This window comes from Opisthocomus hoazin, chromosome 35, assembly GCF_030867145.1.
Source record: "Opisthocomus hoazin isolate bOpiHoa1 chromosome 35, bOpiHoa1.hap1, whole genome shotgun sequence".
Lineage (NCBI taxonomy): Eukaryota > Metazoa > Chordata > Aves > Opisthocomiformes > Opisthocomidae > Opisthocomus > Opisthocomus hoazin.
The window spans coordinates 3458442-3475013 of record NC_134448.1 but is presented as its reverse complement, the minus strand read 5'-3'; the positions used below and the strand labels follow the sequence as shown (position 1 = coordinate 3475013).

Sequence of the window (16572 nt, the reverse complement as noted above, 5' to 3'; positions counted from 1 at the left end):
GGCACGGGCACCGACTGGGTGCTGGTCCCTGTGTCCGGTCCCGGATGGGAGCTGCTCCCAGTTCCCTCCTGGTTTTATGGTTTTCAGTCGGCCCGTTCAACCTCTGCTACCTTCAGAGGTTTCAAAATCAACAGCGATGAAAAAACCCGCTGGGAGGGATCTTTCTTTTTTTCTGGAGGGGGGTTGGAGACTTCTCCTGCCCGTCTGCCGGGTGTGAAATCCTTCTGTGAGGGCTCCCCGCGTCGCCGGGGCCGGGAGAGAAAAGCCGGGGTGAGACGCGAGGACTGGGAGCTTTGAGCGAGAGAAACGTGGTGGGGAGATGGTTTGCACGGGGTGAGGCTCATGGGAGTGACACGTGGACCAGTTGATGAGGGATGTGCCCCAGACTGGTCTTAGAGCAGCTGAAACCAGGTGGAAGGGGGGAATATTTTTTAATTTTTATGATTTTTTTTAAACCAGAGGAGTAATAACCCAGCTGACTAACGGGCAAGGAGAGTCTCTGGGGTGCATCAAGAGGAGTGTGGGCAGCAGGTCAGGGAGGTTCTCCTCCCCCTCTGCTCTGCCCTGGGAGCCTCATCTGGAGTCCTGGGTCCAGTTCTGGGCTCCCCAGTTCCAGAAAGATGAGGAGCTACTGGAGAGAGTCCAGTTCTGGGCTCCCCAGTTCCAGAAAGATGAGGAGCTACTGGAGAGAGTCCAGTTCTGGGCTCCCCAGTTCCAGAAAGATGAGGAGCTACTGGAGAGAGTCCAGTGCTGGGCTCCCCAGTTTAAGAAAGATGAGGAGCTACTGGAGAGAGTCCAGTTCTGGGCTCCCCAGTTCCAGAAAGATGAGGAGCTACTGGAGAGAGTCCAGTTCTGGGCTCCCCAGTTCCAGAAAGATGAGGAGCTACTAGAGAGAGCCCAGTTCTGGGCTCCCCAGTTCCAGAAAGATGAGGAGCTACTGGAGAGAGCCCAGTTCTGGGCTCCCCAGTTCCAGAAAGATGAGGAGCTACTGGAGAGAGCCCAGTTCTGGGTTCCCCAGTTCCAGAAAGATGAGGAGCTACTGGAGAGAGTCCAGTTCTGGGCTCCCCAGTTCCAGAAAGATGAGGAGCTACTGGAGAGAGTCCAGTTCTGGGCTCCCCAGTTCCAGAAAGATGAGGAGCTACTGGAGAGAGTCCAGTTCTGGGCTCCCCAGTTCCAAAAAGATGAGGAGCTACTGGAGAGAGCCCAGTTCTGGGCTCCCCAGTTCCAGAAAGATGAGGAGCTACTGGAGAGAGTCCAGTTCTGGGCTCCCCAGTTCCAGAAAGATGAGGAGCTACTGGAGAGAGTCCAGCGGAGGGCTGCGAGGATGAGGAGGGGACTGGAGCATCTCTGCTAGGAGGAGAGGCTGAGGGAGCTGGGCTTGTTCAGCCTGGAGAAGAGAAGGCTGCGAGGGGACCTTAGAAATGCTGATCAGTGTCTGCAGGGTGGGGGTCAGGAGGATGGGGCCAGGCTCTTTCCAGGATCCCGTTGGCCTTCTTGGCACCCAGGGAACGCTGCTGGCTCATGGTCACCCTGTCGTCCACCAGGACACCCAGGTCCCTCTCTGCAGAGCTGCTCTCCAGCAGGTCCGATGACAACTGATGTTGTTAAGTCACCAAGACTTCATTTGCCTCCCAGCTCAACCAGCAGAGCTTGAAAATCCCATTACTCCCCTCCGCGGGCGTGTGGCCCCGTCCCCCTGCCGTGCCCCGCTGTGGGTTTCTGCCCGGTGGGTGCCCTCCTGGGGCTCCTCATCCGGCCTGGTACCATCAGTGGTTTCGTGGTGCCCTGGCACAGCTTCCCATGGATGTGGTGATGTGATTAATATTAATTATTAAAAGCCAGCGCGGAGCGTTTCGGCCCCCTTAACGAGCAAAGAGTAAATGAAGCCGGGGGTGTGCGAGGTGGGAAGCGTTTTTCCGGGAGCGAAGGTGCCAGGTTCCCTCTCGAGCAGAGGGATGCAGCCCCCCGAGCCCACCACAGCACAGCCTGGCACCTGCCTGCACCCTCCCGCCCCGGCTGCAGCCCTCGGTGATGCTCAGCTGCATCCCAAGGCTCCCAGGTTGCCATGGCAACTCCCCGAGCATCCTCGCTGCTGCTGCAGAGAGCTGTGGGGCCCGGCGCGGCGTTGCCTCCGCTGCTCGCCCTGCCCGTGCTCAGGGAGCAGCTCGTCAACATACCCAAACATTCGGGCTTTATTTTTTAATATTTTTTAATTTATTCTATATATTTATTCTATATATATTGTAGTTATTCTATGTATTTATTCAATGTGTTTTTATTTATTCTATTTATATATTCTATACTATATTTACATTTATCAATATAGTATAGATATATTTTATAATATATCTATACTATATTTATAAATTCCATATTATTTTACATTATTTTATATATTTATATGCATTTTAATGTATTTATGTATGAATATATTTTTAATATATTTTTCCTATATTCCGTGCAACTCAGGAGAGCTGTCTAGGAAGGTGGACAGGGAACTTTTGGTTGCAGTGCCTGGGCATCGCGAGGATGCTCAAGGATACCCAAAGCTCCACGGCTGGAGGCTCCAAGGACCGGGGCTTCGACGTGGCGAGGTGCCGTGCCCTTCGCGTTAGCTGGCCCGGCTCCTTGCGCCTGTTCAAGCGTGCGAAGACGCGCGTGGCTCCAGCAAGCCGTGCGTGGGGTGGCTTTGTGGGCATCTTGTTCCTCCCTGCGACTCAGAGCTCAACCCGCTGGTCCCAGTAGGATGCTCAGCCCATCTCTGCTTCCCACCGGCTCTTCTGTCCCTCTAAACCCTCCGGTCCCGCTAGGATGCTCGGCCCATCTCTGCTTCCCACCGGCTCTTCTGTCCCTCTAAACCCACCGGTCCTGCTAGGATGCTCAGCCCATCTCTGCTTCCCACCGGCTCTTCTGTCCCTCTAAACCCGCCTGTCCCGGTAGGATGCTCAGCCCATCTCTGCTTCCCACCGGCTCTTCTGTCCCTCTAAACCCACCGGTCCCACTAGGATGCTCAGCCCATCTCTGCTTCCCACCGGCTCTTCTGTCCCTCTAAACCCACCGGTCCCACTAGGATGCTCAGCCCATCTCTGCTTCCCACCGGCTCTTCTGTCCCTCTAAACCCGCCGGTCCCAGTAGGATGCTTGGCCCATCTCTGCTTCCCACCGGCTCTTCTGTCCCTCTAAACCCACTGGTCCCGGTAGGATGCTTGGCCCATCTCTGCTTCCCACCGGCTCTTCTGTCCCTCTAAACCCGCCGGTCCCGCTAGGATGCTTGGCCCATCTCTGCTTCCCACCGGCTCTTCTGTCCCTCTAAACCCACTGGTCCCGGTAGGATGCTCAGCCCATCTCTGCTTCCCACAGGCTCTTCTGTCCCTCTAAACCCACCGGTCCCGCTAGGATGCTTGGCCCATCTCTGCTTCCCACCGGCTCTTCTGTCCCTCTAAACCCACCGGTCCCCGTAGGATGCTTGGCCCATCTCTGCTTCCCACCGGCTCTTCTGTCCCTCTAAACCCTCCGGTCCCGGTAGGATGCTCAGCCCATCTCTGCTTCCCACCGGCTCTTCTGTCCCTCTAAACCCGCCAGTCCCACTAGGATGCTCAGCCCATCTCTGCTTCCCACCAGCTCTTCTGTCCCTCTAAACCCGCCGGTCCCAGTAGGATGCTTGGCCCATCTCTGCTTCCCACCGGCTCTTCTGTCCCTCTAAACCCGCCGGTCCCGCTAGGATGCTTGGCCCATCTCTGCTTCCCACCGGCTCTTCTGTCCCTCTAAACCCACTGGTCCCGGTAGGATGCTTGGCCCATCTCTGCTTCCCACCAGCTCTTCTGTCCCTCTAAACCCACCGGTCCCGCTAGGATGCTTGGCCCATCTCTGCTTCCCACCGGCTCTTCTGTCCCTCTAAACCCACCGGTCCCCGTAGGATGCTTGGCCCATCTCTGCTTCCCACCGGCTCTTCTGTCCCTCTAAACCCTCCGGTCCCGGTAGGATGCTCAGCCCATCTCTGCTTCCCACCGGCTCTTCTGTCCCTCTAAACCCGCCGGTCCCACTAGGATGCTCAGCCCATCTCTGCTTCCCACCGGCTCTTCTGTCCCTCTAAACCCGCCGGTCCCAGTAGGATGCTTGGCCCATCTCTGCTTCCCACCGGCTCTTCTGTCCCTCTAAACCCTCCGGTCCCGGTAGGATGCTCAGCCCATCTCTGCTTCCCACCAGCTCTTCTGTCCCTCTAAACCCACCGGTCCCGCTAGGATGCTTGGCCCATCTCTGCTTCCCACCGGCTCTTCTGTCCCTCTAAACCCTCCGGTCCCAGTAGGATGCTCAGCCCATCTCTGCTTCCCACCGGCTCTTCTGTCCCTCTAAACCCGCCGGTCCCGCTAGGATGCTCAGCCCATCTCTGCTTCCCACCGGCTCTTCTGTCCCTCTAAACCCTCCGGTCCCGGTAGGATGCTCAGCCCATCTCTGCTTCCCACCGGCTCTTCTGTCCCTCTAAACCCTCCGGTCCCGGTAGGATGCTCAGCCCATCTCTGCTTCCCACCAGCTCTTCTGTCCCTCTAAACCCACCGGTCCCGCTAGGATGCTCAGCCCATCTCTGCTTCCCACCGGCTCTTCTGTCCCTCTAAACCCACCGGTCCCAGTAGGATGCTCAGCCCATCTCTGCTTCCCACCGGCTCTTCTCTCCCTCTAAACCCACCGGTCCCAGTAGGATGCTTGGCCCATCTCTGCTTCCCACCGGCTCTTCTGTCCCTCTAAACCCGCCGGTCCCACTAGGATGCTCAGCCCCTCTCTGCTTCCCACCAGCTCTTCTGTCCCTCGTTGGAGATGATAAATGAGAGCGAGCTGGCAGTTAGCTCGCGGCAAGCCTGCGGCGAGGCACCCGAACCCTTTATTCGGAGCTGGGTGTGCGAACAAGGCTCTTTCTGGCTCAAAAACTTGAAACCAGGCACCTGGCTTCGCTGGCTGAGCCGAGCCCCTCTCCTGCTGAATGGCACTCCAAGGCGGATGATGACCATTATCCCAATCCAGCGCAGCAGATGATGCGTTTCCAGCCCTCCAAGTGCAGCGGCGATTAATCAGAGTCTATTTATGGCGGGCTATTCATCAAAAGGGAAGAAATCATCAGCATTGTAATGGGAGGATTTAATGTCCGCGCTTTCAGAATCAAATCTCGGCAAGCTGCTTCCAATCTGCGCAAACATCTCCCTGCCGTGCAGCGGGAATACATTTCCATATTAATGACCTGAGGGGCTTTTATTACTTCCAGGGAATGTGCTGTTAATGCGGAATGAGTGTGCTCGCTCGGTCAGGATGAGGCCCTGGGTGGGCAAAGGCAGCGTGGCTTTGAGTTGGGGCAGGCGTCTTCGCCTGTCGCCTGGGTTGAACGACTTCTCAGCGATGCCAGAGGCGCGGTTTCAACTTGGGCCGTTGGTCTGGTTCATTTTTAGGACAAAATTCTTGACTGAAAGAGTGGTCAAGCGTTGGAACAGACTGTCCGGGACACTGGTGGAGTCTCCATCCCTGGAGGTGTTCAAAAAACGTGTAGATGTGGCACTTGAGGACATGGTTTAGAAGGCGTGGGGTTGTTGGGTTGACAGTTGGACTTAGACGCGTAGAATCATTGAGGTTGGAAAAGACCTCTAAGATCATCAGTGTTCGGTTGACAGTCGGACTTAGACTCGTAGAATCATTGAGGTTGGAAAAGACCTCTAAGATCATCAAGTCAAGTGGGGTAACGGTTGGACTTGATGATCTTAGAGGTCTTTTCCAACCTTAATGATTCTCTGATTCTGTGATCTGATTGTATTGACAACCACGAACGCATAGATGGGGTAGGAGAAGTCATGATCTTCTTCCTCCTTTAATCCAGCAGCTGCTTCGCTTGAGTTGGTGGATGGATTTTGGGCAGGAGTAACGTTGCTCACGAGGCTTCTTCTTCCTCACATCTCCTCTTGGCAGGGCGAGCTGTTATGCAAGGGGGTGTTTGAGCTTAGAATCAGAGAATCGGAGAATAGTTTGGGTTGGAAGGGACCTTTAAAGGTCACCAAATCCAACGTCCCCATGCAACGAGCAGGGACATCTTCAGCTAAATCGGGTTGCTCTTTGTGGTTTGCTTGTAGATGCTGGTGTTGGAGGGGGGGAGTTGGAGAGCCGTGGTGCTTTCAGGGGAGAAGCTGCGGGTTTTGTGATCCCCAGGCTGTTTGGGGAGTCCATTCCTCCCTCCCCAGCATCTCTGGTGGGTTATTCGGTAGGGAATCCCCTTCCTTCCTTGCTTTGGACTGCTCGGTGGCGGTATCCCAATCTCCGTAGTTTTCAACTCAACAAAAGGGATAAAAATCTTTCGCTTTTTTCTGCTTATTTATCGCGCAAAGTGCTGGAAGAGCCGGAGCAGAAGGAAGGGGCCCCTCGTGCACAGATAACAAAATTACCCAGACATCAAGGCTTCCCACCGGGAACACTTCCCGGCAAAAAAAGCTGCTTTGTTGGGTTGTTTTTTTTTTCCAAATCCCTCTTCAGCAGTTGTAAATTTGCAAAGCAGGAGCCGGGTTGTGGCCCTGGGGGAATTTTTAATTTGAACAAAGCAGCTCTGATGATTTCTGGGGACGGACAGGGAATCCTGGGAATTAGCTGAAAGCTTCGGGGCCAGGTGGGCTTTACATCTTCTGGTGACACACCGGGCTGAGAACTCAACGTGCGCTGCAGAAAGGGGGGGTCAGGCAGTGCTAGTGTCGTGATTAACTACTTCCCTCCTCTTCCTCTCCAGTTTTGGCTCTTCTGGAGCATCCTTTGTGCTGGGGGGTCAAGCAGTGCTAGCGTCGTGATGGTTGGGGTGAACTTGTTCCCTCCTCTTCCTCTCCAACTCCTTCTCTTCTGGAGCATCCTTAGTGCTGGGGGGTCAAGCAGTGCTACCATCGCAATGGTTGGGGTGAACTTGTTCCCTCCTATTCCTCTCCAACTTCTCCTCTTCTGGAGCATCCTTAGTGCTGGGGGGTCAGGCAGTGCTAGCGTCGTGATGGTTGGGGTGAACTTGTTCCCTCCTCTTCCTCTCCAACTTCTTCTCTTCTGGAGCATCCTTAGTGCTGGGGTGTCAGGCAGTGCTACCATCGCGATGGTTGGGGTGAACTTGTTCCCTCCTCTTCCTCTCCAACTTCTCCTCTTCTGGAGCATCCTTAGTGCTGGGGGGTCAGGCAGTGCTAGCGTCGTGATGGTTGGGGTGAACTTGTTCCCTCCTCTTCCTCTCCAACTTCTCTTCTGGAGCATCCTTAGTGCTGGGGGGTCAGGCAGTGCTAGCGTCGTGATGGTTGGGGTGAACTTGTTCCCTCCTCTTCCTCTCCAACTTCTTCTCTTCTGGAGCATCCTTAGTGCTGGGGGCGGTCTTTCCTGGGACCGTGTCTTGCTCCGTTTTATCTTCACGGAAACATCTGCTTCCCTGCAGCGAGGGAGAGCGTTCTGGGGCCAAGCAGAAGCGTCTACCATCGATTGGGTCCCGACTTTGCACGTTGGTTGTTCACGGCACGGGAGCTGGGGCTGCCCTCGGGATGAGTGTTATCTGGAGACGCCGGAGCCCACCCGAGGAGCAGACAGACTGGATGGAGCCATCCAGCCGGGGTTTGTCTCTCCATGCTGCGTTGGAGGTGACCATCCCAACCCCTTGGTCATCGGTGGAGAGAAACTGGCACTTCTAGGCGATCCACCGAGCTCGCGTGAGTGTCCTCAGGAGGACCTGGGACCTTCCTTAGCCAAGCTTGAGGTCTCTTTTTGGACGGGCTACACCTCGAGCAGGTCCTTGCATGCTCCTGGGGTAGCAGGGCTTGACGTAGAAGCTACCAGATGATTCACGGACCTCGCCGTCGATGGTCCTACCCGGCTTCTGCAGAGATCTCACGAGGTGCTTGCCCCCATCCCAAGTTTCATGATGTTCCGGTGGCTTCGACGCTCTCTCCATCCTCCTTCACCAGCTGCAGCTCGCTGCCTGGGATTGCAGATTGAAATGGCAATTTTTAATTTTTTTTTTGGCTGCTGTTGTGCCGAACAGCAGGAACGCAATTAGCAGCAGTGTTAACGGAGCCATTTGGAGCTGCTCCCCCTCTGCCGTGCCCTCCCGTGCCGCGGCTTTTTATCTCACCCCTCTCTCATTGCTCGCTTTCAGCGAGTTGAGAGGTTGCCCCCCCCCCCCAAATCACATCTAAAGCCTGTCATTTAAAGGCAGCCTGCCATTAATGATTAATTATCCAGCCGGAGACGACGCTGGGTTCCTAGAAGGTTTCTATTCCTAACGAGCGGTCGATTAGAGAAGTTCATGATATGAGCTCCGAGGACGCCATCGCTGCGGCGGTCGGCGGAGCTCGGCGCAGGCACCGAGATGCTTTCGGAGGAGCCGATATCTTCGGCCGGGTCGCTGGTGCGCTCCGGACGCCGTTATCCCTGCTGCTCCCTGGGTGCTGGGAGCGTGCGGGGGTCCTGCTGGCACCCGGCTCCCTTCATCCCGGATAATCAATTTTAAAAATACCCCGCCATGTGCTGGGGGTTTAGTGTTTAATTTCCGTGAGCTTTTTAAATATGTATCTTACCTCTGCCCGGTGAGAGGCAGGACAGCTCATTAGCCTCAAACCTGGTGCTAATTGCCTGATAGGGAAGGTGAGTCATTCCCAAGCTGTTCCTTACTCATTGGACCGGAGACCCAGCACCGGCCAACACAAAATCCTGCCTTTCCGATGCGGCCGGGGTGAGCAAGCCCATGCGGGGGGCTACACGGATGCACCCAAGTGCGTGTGCTCTCTCCGAGACCCCCGGGGCGGAAGGGTAAATCCCTTCGGAGCCAGGGATGCTCCCCGGGCAGATCCCAGCCCGGGGACCCAGACCAGCCCGCTTCTGGCGCAGGCTCGGGTCGCAGCCTCCGAATTCCTGCTCTGCTGTAAAATATTCCCTCTCGGGGGTTATAAATAGCGCGAGACGTGACCGCGAGTGAAATCGCTTTTAATATAAAGTAATGAGAAGAGGAGGAATGCAGGCAGGAAATATCACTGCTGCTGGATCAACCTGGATTTAGCTCTGAAATTAAACAGCCTTCGGGGATCCCAGGATAAATAAAAGTGAATAAATGGCTCCGAAGAGGAGATCACCTCAAGGCTGGGCTCGCAGAGCAAGGCGAAGGCGCTCTGCCGGTCTGGCTGCCCTTTGCGTAAGCAGTTGGACCCTTTGAAGGGCAGCAGCTGAGCGCTTGCCCCGAAAGAAATTAAAAATACACCTTTATTAGCCGCGTCCTGCTGCGAGGCGGCCCGGGATCCTGTAAGCTGCAAAGTACTGCAGTTCTTTCACCAGTACTTGCTGGGCTGCAACTACTTCTGGATGCTCTGCGAAGGCATTTATCTTCACACATTGATTGTGGTCGCAGGGTTTGCTGAAGAGCAGCTCTTGCACTGGTATTACCTCTTGGGCTGGGGTATGTATGTTATAATATGTAGGCAGATGGTCAGTTCTTTCAGATGTTTGAATTTTTCTAACGCTTATCCACCTGAAATGTATTTATACTAGTAGGTCATAGGCTATGGGTCCTAAGTTTGAGTGCATTTATTTGGATGGGCCTAGAGACTTACAAAATTCAGCAGGAGTCAGTATCAGTTATGTACCGCATCTTGGGATTTGCAGAAAGGAATGCTTACGTTTTATTAAGCAAAGCTTTGGGAGAGAAATACATTTCTATCCAAACACATCTGTTGTCTGAACAAAACTTCTCTATTTTTGTCACTTTTTATGCAATATATTAATCTGTTACAATACCTATAAAAGTATATTTATTCTGGAATGAAAAGGAGGAAAATCAGTTTCTATGTCTTCCAAAGACAGAATGTAGAAAGAGTAACCAGAATTTCTCTGGAACTGAATCCAGTATCAGAGATACTTTGGCAGATGTTGTTTTAAATGAGAAGATTCAACTTTACCTACACAGCTGCAGATAAGGGCTCTGCTGTCAGGACTGATTTTTTCCAACAACAGTGATCTCTAAAGCATTTTGGAGTCAGTTAAGCAACTGAGCACCCCGATCTCGTTAGCGGTGTCCCTGCTCGCTGCAGGGGGGTTGGACTAAATGACCTCTAGGAGTCCCTTCCGACCCGAAACTTTCTATGATTCTATGATTCTATGATTCTATGATTCTATGATTCTATGATTCTATGACCTGCCTGCCTTGTCCACGTCGTTGGCCATGGGGCTGATGCTCGTGGGCTTAGCGAAGGCAGAGCATGGGCTGTCCCCTGCCCGGGGACGCTGCGGGGAAGGTCCTGCCGCCTCCTTCACCCTGGCTCATTGACTTCCAAGAGCTCCTGGGCTGGGAAGCTCGGGAAGAACCTTGAGCAAGCCAACTTCTCGTTTTGGGCTGTTTCAAGGCACCAACTGGGACCGCCCAAGCTCCCAACTGTAGCAACGAAGTGCAGGAAAAATATCGCAATGGTAGGGGAAGGTTCTGGGGGAGAGGGACAGCAGAAGAGCGTCCCACAAAGGAGCTGACGCCAGGGATCATAGGATCGTAGAATCGTTAAGGTTGGAAAAGACCTCTAAGGTCATCGACTCCAACCATCAACCCAACTGCTGCCAAACCACCTCCCGAAGTGCCACGTCTACACGGTTTTCTGAACCCCTCCAGGGATGGGGACTCCACCGCTGCCCTGGGCAGCCTGCTCCAACGCTTCACAACCCTTCCAGTAAAGATATTTTTCCTAACAAGGAGGCAAACAGTTGAAACCCTTTGGGTGCCTTCTTCATCACGTAGGATCCAAGTAAGGGTTGCGAAGCCTTCCCCCAGCTGCAGCAGAAAGAAAACTGGAATAAAATAAAAGCCGGCCGCTTCATGCGACGAGCCACAAAATTTCGGGTGGGGACAAAAAAGCCGCCAGAGGAAGCAACTTAATCACCTCGGTGTGGAGGCGGCTTCGTTATCGTGGCTCTCGGGGACAACATCTATTCAAGGGCTAGACAAAAAGAGCGGAGCAGCGTTCCCCACGCAAACAGCATCTTCAGAGATGAAATAAAACAATTCACGGCACAAAAGCGCGGCGATTCTTCCAGCTGAGGAGGAGACAACAGATATTTACTCGCTAATGAACGCACCCAACGGCTCTGAAGGGAATCTTAAAGAGGAGCGAGGAGGTGGAATCCTGTCCAGCGGTGAAATTCAGGAAATCTCCGTGCTGGGCAGCAGCTGGGAGGAAAACTTCATCTTCTGCGCCTGCCGCGCGCTGGCTGCTCCCCGTCGGTGCCTTGGGAGGGAACCGGAGCGGCGTTGCGTCGCGTGTTAAGGAAAGGGGGGAGAGGAGCTCTCGGAGTTACAGCTGTCTCCTTTACACCCAAATACTGCAAACCCCCGCTGAGAAAATTAGTTGCCGTGTAATTAACTCAGAATTATACTGGCAATAAATATGTAATTATATTTGTACTAGGACGGGCGGCTCGCGGTTACAAACGGCACTTAGCAGATGAAATGAACCAGTGAAACGTCCGTTGGCATCCTGGAAAATCCTCTTGGCAGAAGAAACGAAGCACGTGAAGCCCGTCCTTCAGCATCCCCCTGCCCAAGCAGGGTCACCCAGAGCAGGCTGTAGAGGACCTTGTCCAGGCAGGTCTTAAATATCTCCAGAGAAGGAGACTCCACAACCTCCCTGGGCAGCCTGGGCCAGGGCTCCGTCACCCTCAGAGGGAAGAAGTTCTTCCTCGGGTTCAGCTGCAGCTTCCTCTGCTCCAGTTTGTACCCGTTGCCCCTTGTCCTGTCGCTGGGCACCACTGGAAAGAGCCTGGCCCCATCCTCCTGACCCCCACCCTGCAGATATTTATCAGCATTTCTAAGGTCCCCTCTCAGCCTCCTCTTCTCCAGGCTGAACAAGCCCAGCTCCCTCAGCCTCTCCTCCTAGCAGAGATGCTCCAGTCCCCTCCTCATCCTCGTAGCCCTGCGCTGGGCTCTCTCCAGTAGCTCCTCATCTTTCTGGAACTGGGGAGCCCAGAACTGGACTCTCTCCAGTAGCTCCTCATCTTTCTTGAACTGGGGAGCCCAGAACTGGGCTCTCTCCAGTAGCTCCTCATCTTTCTGGAACTGGGGAGCCCAGAACTAGACTCTCTCCAGTAGCTCCTCATCTTTCTTGAACTGGGGAGCCCAGAACTGGGCTCTCTCCAGTAGCTCCTCATCTTTCTGGAACTGGGGAGCCCAGAACTGGACTCTCTCCAGTAGCTCCTCATCTTTCTTGAACTGGGGAGCCCAGAACTGGACTCTCTCCAGTAGCTCCTCATCTTTCTGGAACTGGGGAGCCCAGGACTGGACTCTCTCCAGTAGCTCCTCATCTCTCTTGAACTGGGGAGCCCAGCACTGGACCCAGCACTCCAGATGGGGCCTCCCCAGGGCAGAGCAGAGGGGGAGGAGCACCTCCCTGACCTGCTGCCCACACTCCTCTTGATGCACCCCAGGATCCTGTTGGCCTTCTTGGCACCCAGGGCACGCTGCTGGCTCCAACCCCTCCTTCTGAACCTTTCTGGGAAGCAATTCTCCGGCGCTAGTGAAAAATACGCTTTCATCGAATGAATGCCAGCCCCATCCATCCTGCTCTGACACGAGCTCGGGCCGGGAGAGGATGGATTGAGGGAGGTCTCCCCCGTCCCCCCTCCCTACAATGCGTCTTGCTTCTCTGTTTTTCTCATAGCCTGGGGGCTTCCAGACAGTTTTCAGGTATCCGAGGGATGCTGGTGGAAAAATAACGTATGCGCATGCACGTGCATAAGGGTGATTCAGCGTGGAAGGGGGTTGAATATCCATGCTGCCCAGAGCCAGCCCCACAGGCTGCAGAGACCCTAATAAATAATATACAGACATAAAACAGAGAGTCCTTGCCCCGAAGTGCTCGTGGTTTTAATTACAGGGTGTCTAGAGCTAACAGGAACGCGGAGGCTGCGCGTGTGTGCAAACACTGTGAAGCGTGCCAGCCCCTTCCCTGCTCAGCAGGGAGAGAGACGGGTTTGGGGATAAGCAGATCAGCTGCAGGCTGACAAGTTAAATATATGTTTGTTAAAAAAAAAATATATATATATATACACACCCTGAGCGGGAAGGTGGCTGTGCAGGGAGCGAGCGCCGCTGCCGTGCATCCGCCTGGGAAGCACTGACGGAGGTGAACGCGGTGGTTGGGGTAAAAGCCTGGGAAAAGGCTCAGGGTGATGGAGCTGGGGTGAAGGGAACGGGGCAGGCGGCAGCGCTCGCACCCCCCGGGCAGAGCTAACAGCACCCAGAGCTCAGCAATAAATAAAAGAAGTATATAGGGGTGGGGTTTTTTTTTTTTCAGAGCTCTTTTCCTTGGGGAAAAGAATCAAGTCTGCGGGTCCTCCGCGCTCTGCCCCGTCGCTGCTCTTTGCTGGAAGGGTCGCAGCTCCGTGGTGGTTGCGTCGCAGGCAGCCGTCAGCGTTTCCAGCCGCTCGCCACGCTCCTGCCTGCCCCACGCACGGGCAGCTCTGCCCGGTTTTTCCCCCCTTCCAGCAGCCCCAGAGCCACGTTGGGCACCGGGAATGGAGCATCAGCTGCGCCCCGAGCTGCCAAGCCGGGCTCCCCCCTTACCTCCAACTGGCACGGAACTGTGACCCCCCTGAAAATACCTCGAGCCAGCCCGAAGCCTCCGGAGCAAACCAGCACGGTTCAGGGGCTGCATCCAGGCGGGGGGCACAGCCCAGACCCCCAGCTCCCCATCTCCACGCGGGATGCGGGGCTTGTCTCAACTCCCCCCACCCCGGCGCGTCAGGGAGCCAGCTCCCGCTGCTGTGGCAGCTAATTTGAGAGTTTATTTATTAAATTATGAAATATTCACCCGGTGTGACAGCGCAGTTTATGGCGAGGGAAACCTTAAATATTGAGGAGGCGTTTTTTGCGTTTATCCCTGACTCACCGTGATCTGAGCTCAGCTGCAGCTTTTAGCTACGTGCCCCGTCCTCAGGGTGCTGGTTGGAGGTGGGGGATGGGGTGGGGAGGGTGTCACCCCCCCCCCCCATTCCACACAGGGGCTCTCCCAGGCTGCTTTTGCAACAGGGGTGGGGTAGCAAAGTCCTTTCCCTTCTCTCTCCATGCTCTTGCTGGCCCCCCCCCAGCTCGGCAAAGCTGGGGACAAAGCCCCAAGGTTAGGGCTGGCTTCGCACCCAGGGGACGAGCTGCGTTTCGGTGACCGGAGGCACCGGCTGGTTTTTCTTCACCCCACGTCTCGAGTGGACGCTCCAGCGGCGGCAAGAACAGACACGCAGCTTAACGAGAACCCGCGCAAGCCGTGAAACTCCCCGTTCCCAATCCTCTTAGGCTCCTGCTAAACGCCTGTCCCGAGTTTTCTGGGCAGGGATGAGAAGCTGTAAAGCCCTTGAGAAGAGCCTGTCGGGAAGAACAACCTTTCTGTGGATCAGAGTAAGCCAGCACCACCTTCTGCTGTGCTGGGAGAAGAATTTGTGCCCAAAGCCCTGAGATCAAGGAGGTGCTGAGTGGAGTTTTGAAGACCATCACGGAGCTGAGCCCATCAAACCACAGCTGGAGGGAAGGTGAGGTTTGGTCCAGCCACAATTTGGGGCTCCCCAAAAGGTTTCAAGCCAAGTTTGGGGAGATACATCCCTGACCTCACCAGCGTCCCGAGACGAGCAGCCGCGAGGACGCCGCGGTGGCAGGGGGTTTTGTGGTCAAGCAGCTGCCGGCTCGGTGGAGGAAGAGCTGCCAAACATCTCCTGGGAAGCGTAGGTCAGGTAGAGGAAGCCATCCTCGTCCTTGTTGTCACGGTACAGCTCCTGCATGGTGACAGCCATGTTTGGCAGCCCTTTGTTGTTCACCAGCAGGTAGAAGGTCTGGGAGGAGGCCAGGCAGAGCCGCGTCCTGCCGAGAAGAAGCTTACGGGTGAGTATTGCCCAGCATCGGGCAGCGTGGTCACTGGGGAGACTCCAGGGAGGACCCATCCATGGGGACGTGGTCCTTGGGGTCCCGTCCACGGGGGCTGGGCTGCAGCATCGCTTCCCTCCGGTGCCAGCCCACCCAGCAGCACCCATGGGGATTAAGGTGGGTGCTAGGGCATGGCCAGCTGCTCCCCAAAACATCTGGAAGTCCACCCCAACCTTTGCTGCTGGGAGATGTTGGTCCTTGCGAGGGATTTCAAGTGGAGCACGAGGGTTTCAAGCCAGCTGCAATGGTGCTCCTCGTTTGCAGGGCTGCTAATCACCTGCACCTAATTAACAATTTACCTGTGCTGCAGATGCTCCAGGAAAAGAGCTAATTGCTACCTTCTATCCCAGGGAGGGTGGAGGAGTTCTGCCATGAGGCACGCCATGCAATTGCTCTTTGCTAATTGCCAAGGCTAATTTAAGGCAATTAATTTAAACACTTGCCCACTAAACACTTGCCCAGAAGAGCAGCCCAAGTGGCCTCCAAGCCAAGCTGTTTCACAGGACCAGCTGCAGGTAGACTGGGTTTTTGCACTGGTTTGGGGCTGTGGACACCCCCCGCCTTGCCCCCGCCGCGTCCTTGACCACTCACCGCAGGGTGACAGCAAACTGGGACAGGGGCAGGTCCTGGGACACCAGAAATTTGGTCCTGGTCAAGGGGGGCAAGGTCTTCTCCTTCTGGTAGCGCTCCACGACCACCTGCAGCGGGGAGAAGATGCTGGGAGGAGACACAGGGACTGGGAGGCTTTGGGACCACCCTTGCAAGGGTGCCCAGGGAAGCAGAACCGTGGTCTCCAAAGTCCAGCCACAGGGTCTTTAGCAAAGCCTCTCAGAGTCTGCAAAGTGAGCGGCACGTGGCCCTTACCGGGATCTTGTTGGGATATTTTATCCGGATTTCTGTCACTTCATGCATCCTGGTGGCTGCAGGAGAGAAAAGAAGGAGCGGTAAGCGCAACCCGTCCCGGTGTCCCTGCTCTGCTGCTCCCCTCGTCCCCGGTAACCCACCGAGGCTCTTCCGTTGCTTGAACGGGCGAGAGCTGCTCTCGCTTGGGTGCATCTTGGAAGGAGGAAGAGGAGGAGATGGAGGAAGTTCCCTGAGCCCTGCCATGGGCAGCTGCTGCTGGCAGAGCTCCTAATATAGGCTCATCCTGCCCCACCTGGGACAGGGAGAGGAGGAGCTGGGGTTCTCAGCAGGGTGCTGGGCTCTGCTGGGAAGGAGGGAGGGAGGAATGGGTGAATGGATGGACGGATGGATGGAGGAACAGATGGGTAGGTGGATGGACAGATGGATGGCTAGAGGGATGGGTGGATGGGTGGGTGGATGAGTGGATGGATGGGTGGATGGAGGAACGGATGGATGGATGGATGGATGGAGGAACGGGTGGATGGATGGATGGATGGATGGATGGGTGGGTGGAGGAACGGATGGGTGGATGGATGGGTGGGTGGAGGAATGGATGGGTGGATGGATGGGTTGCTGGAGGAACGGATGGATGGGTGGGTGGGTAGAGGGCTAGAGGGATGGAGGGAAGGATGGAAGGATGGAAGGATGGATGGAAGGATGGATGGAGGGATGGATGGCTAGAGGAACGGATGGATGGGTGGGAGGGTGGGTGGAGAGCTAGAGGGACGGATGGAGGGAGGGAGGGAT

At 55.4% G+C, this 16572-nt stretch overlaps 1 protein-coding gene across 1 annotated transcript; it reads right to left on the bottom strand.

Moving 5' to 3' along the window:
• Positions 1-14669: 14669 nt before the first annotated feature.
• LOC104327231 (microtubule-associated protein 1 light chain 3 gamma) lies at positions 14670-15978 on the bottom strand. Its single transcript, XM_009932119.2, has 4 exons — positions 15927-15978; positions 15787-15842; positions 15514-15620; positions 14670-14859 (listed from the first exon to the last, which is right to left on the bottom strand). The coding sequence occupies exons 1-4, from the start codon at positions 15976-15978 to the stop codon at positions 14670-14672; spliced, it is 405 nt and encodes a 134-aa protein (XP_009930421.2).
• Positions 15979-16572: the final 594 nt, after the last annotated feature.

What these genes read in the sequence shown, in the direction of transcription:
- LOC104327231 (XM_009932119.2), bottom strand. Translation starts at nt 15,978, where the DNA reads ATGCACCCAAGCGAGAGCAGCTCTCGCCCGTTCAAGCAACGGAAGAGC. An exon ending in CAAGCAACGGAAGAGCCTCG is followed by an intron (nt 15,843 to 15,926) that starts GTGGGTTACCGG and finishes TCTCTCCTGCAG; the next exon opens with CCACCAGGATGCATGAAGTG. An exon ending in CAGTTTGCTGTCACCCTGCG is followed by an intron (nt 14,860 to 15,513) that starts GTGAGTGGTCAA and finishes TCTTCTCGGCAG; the next exon opens with GACGCGGCTCTGCCTGGCCT.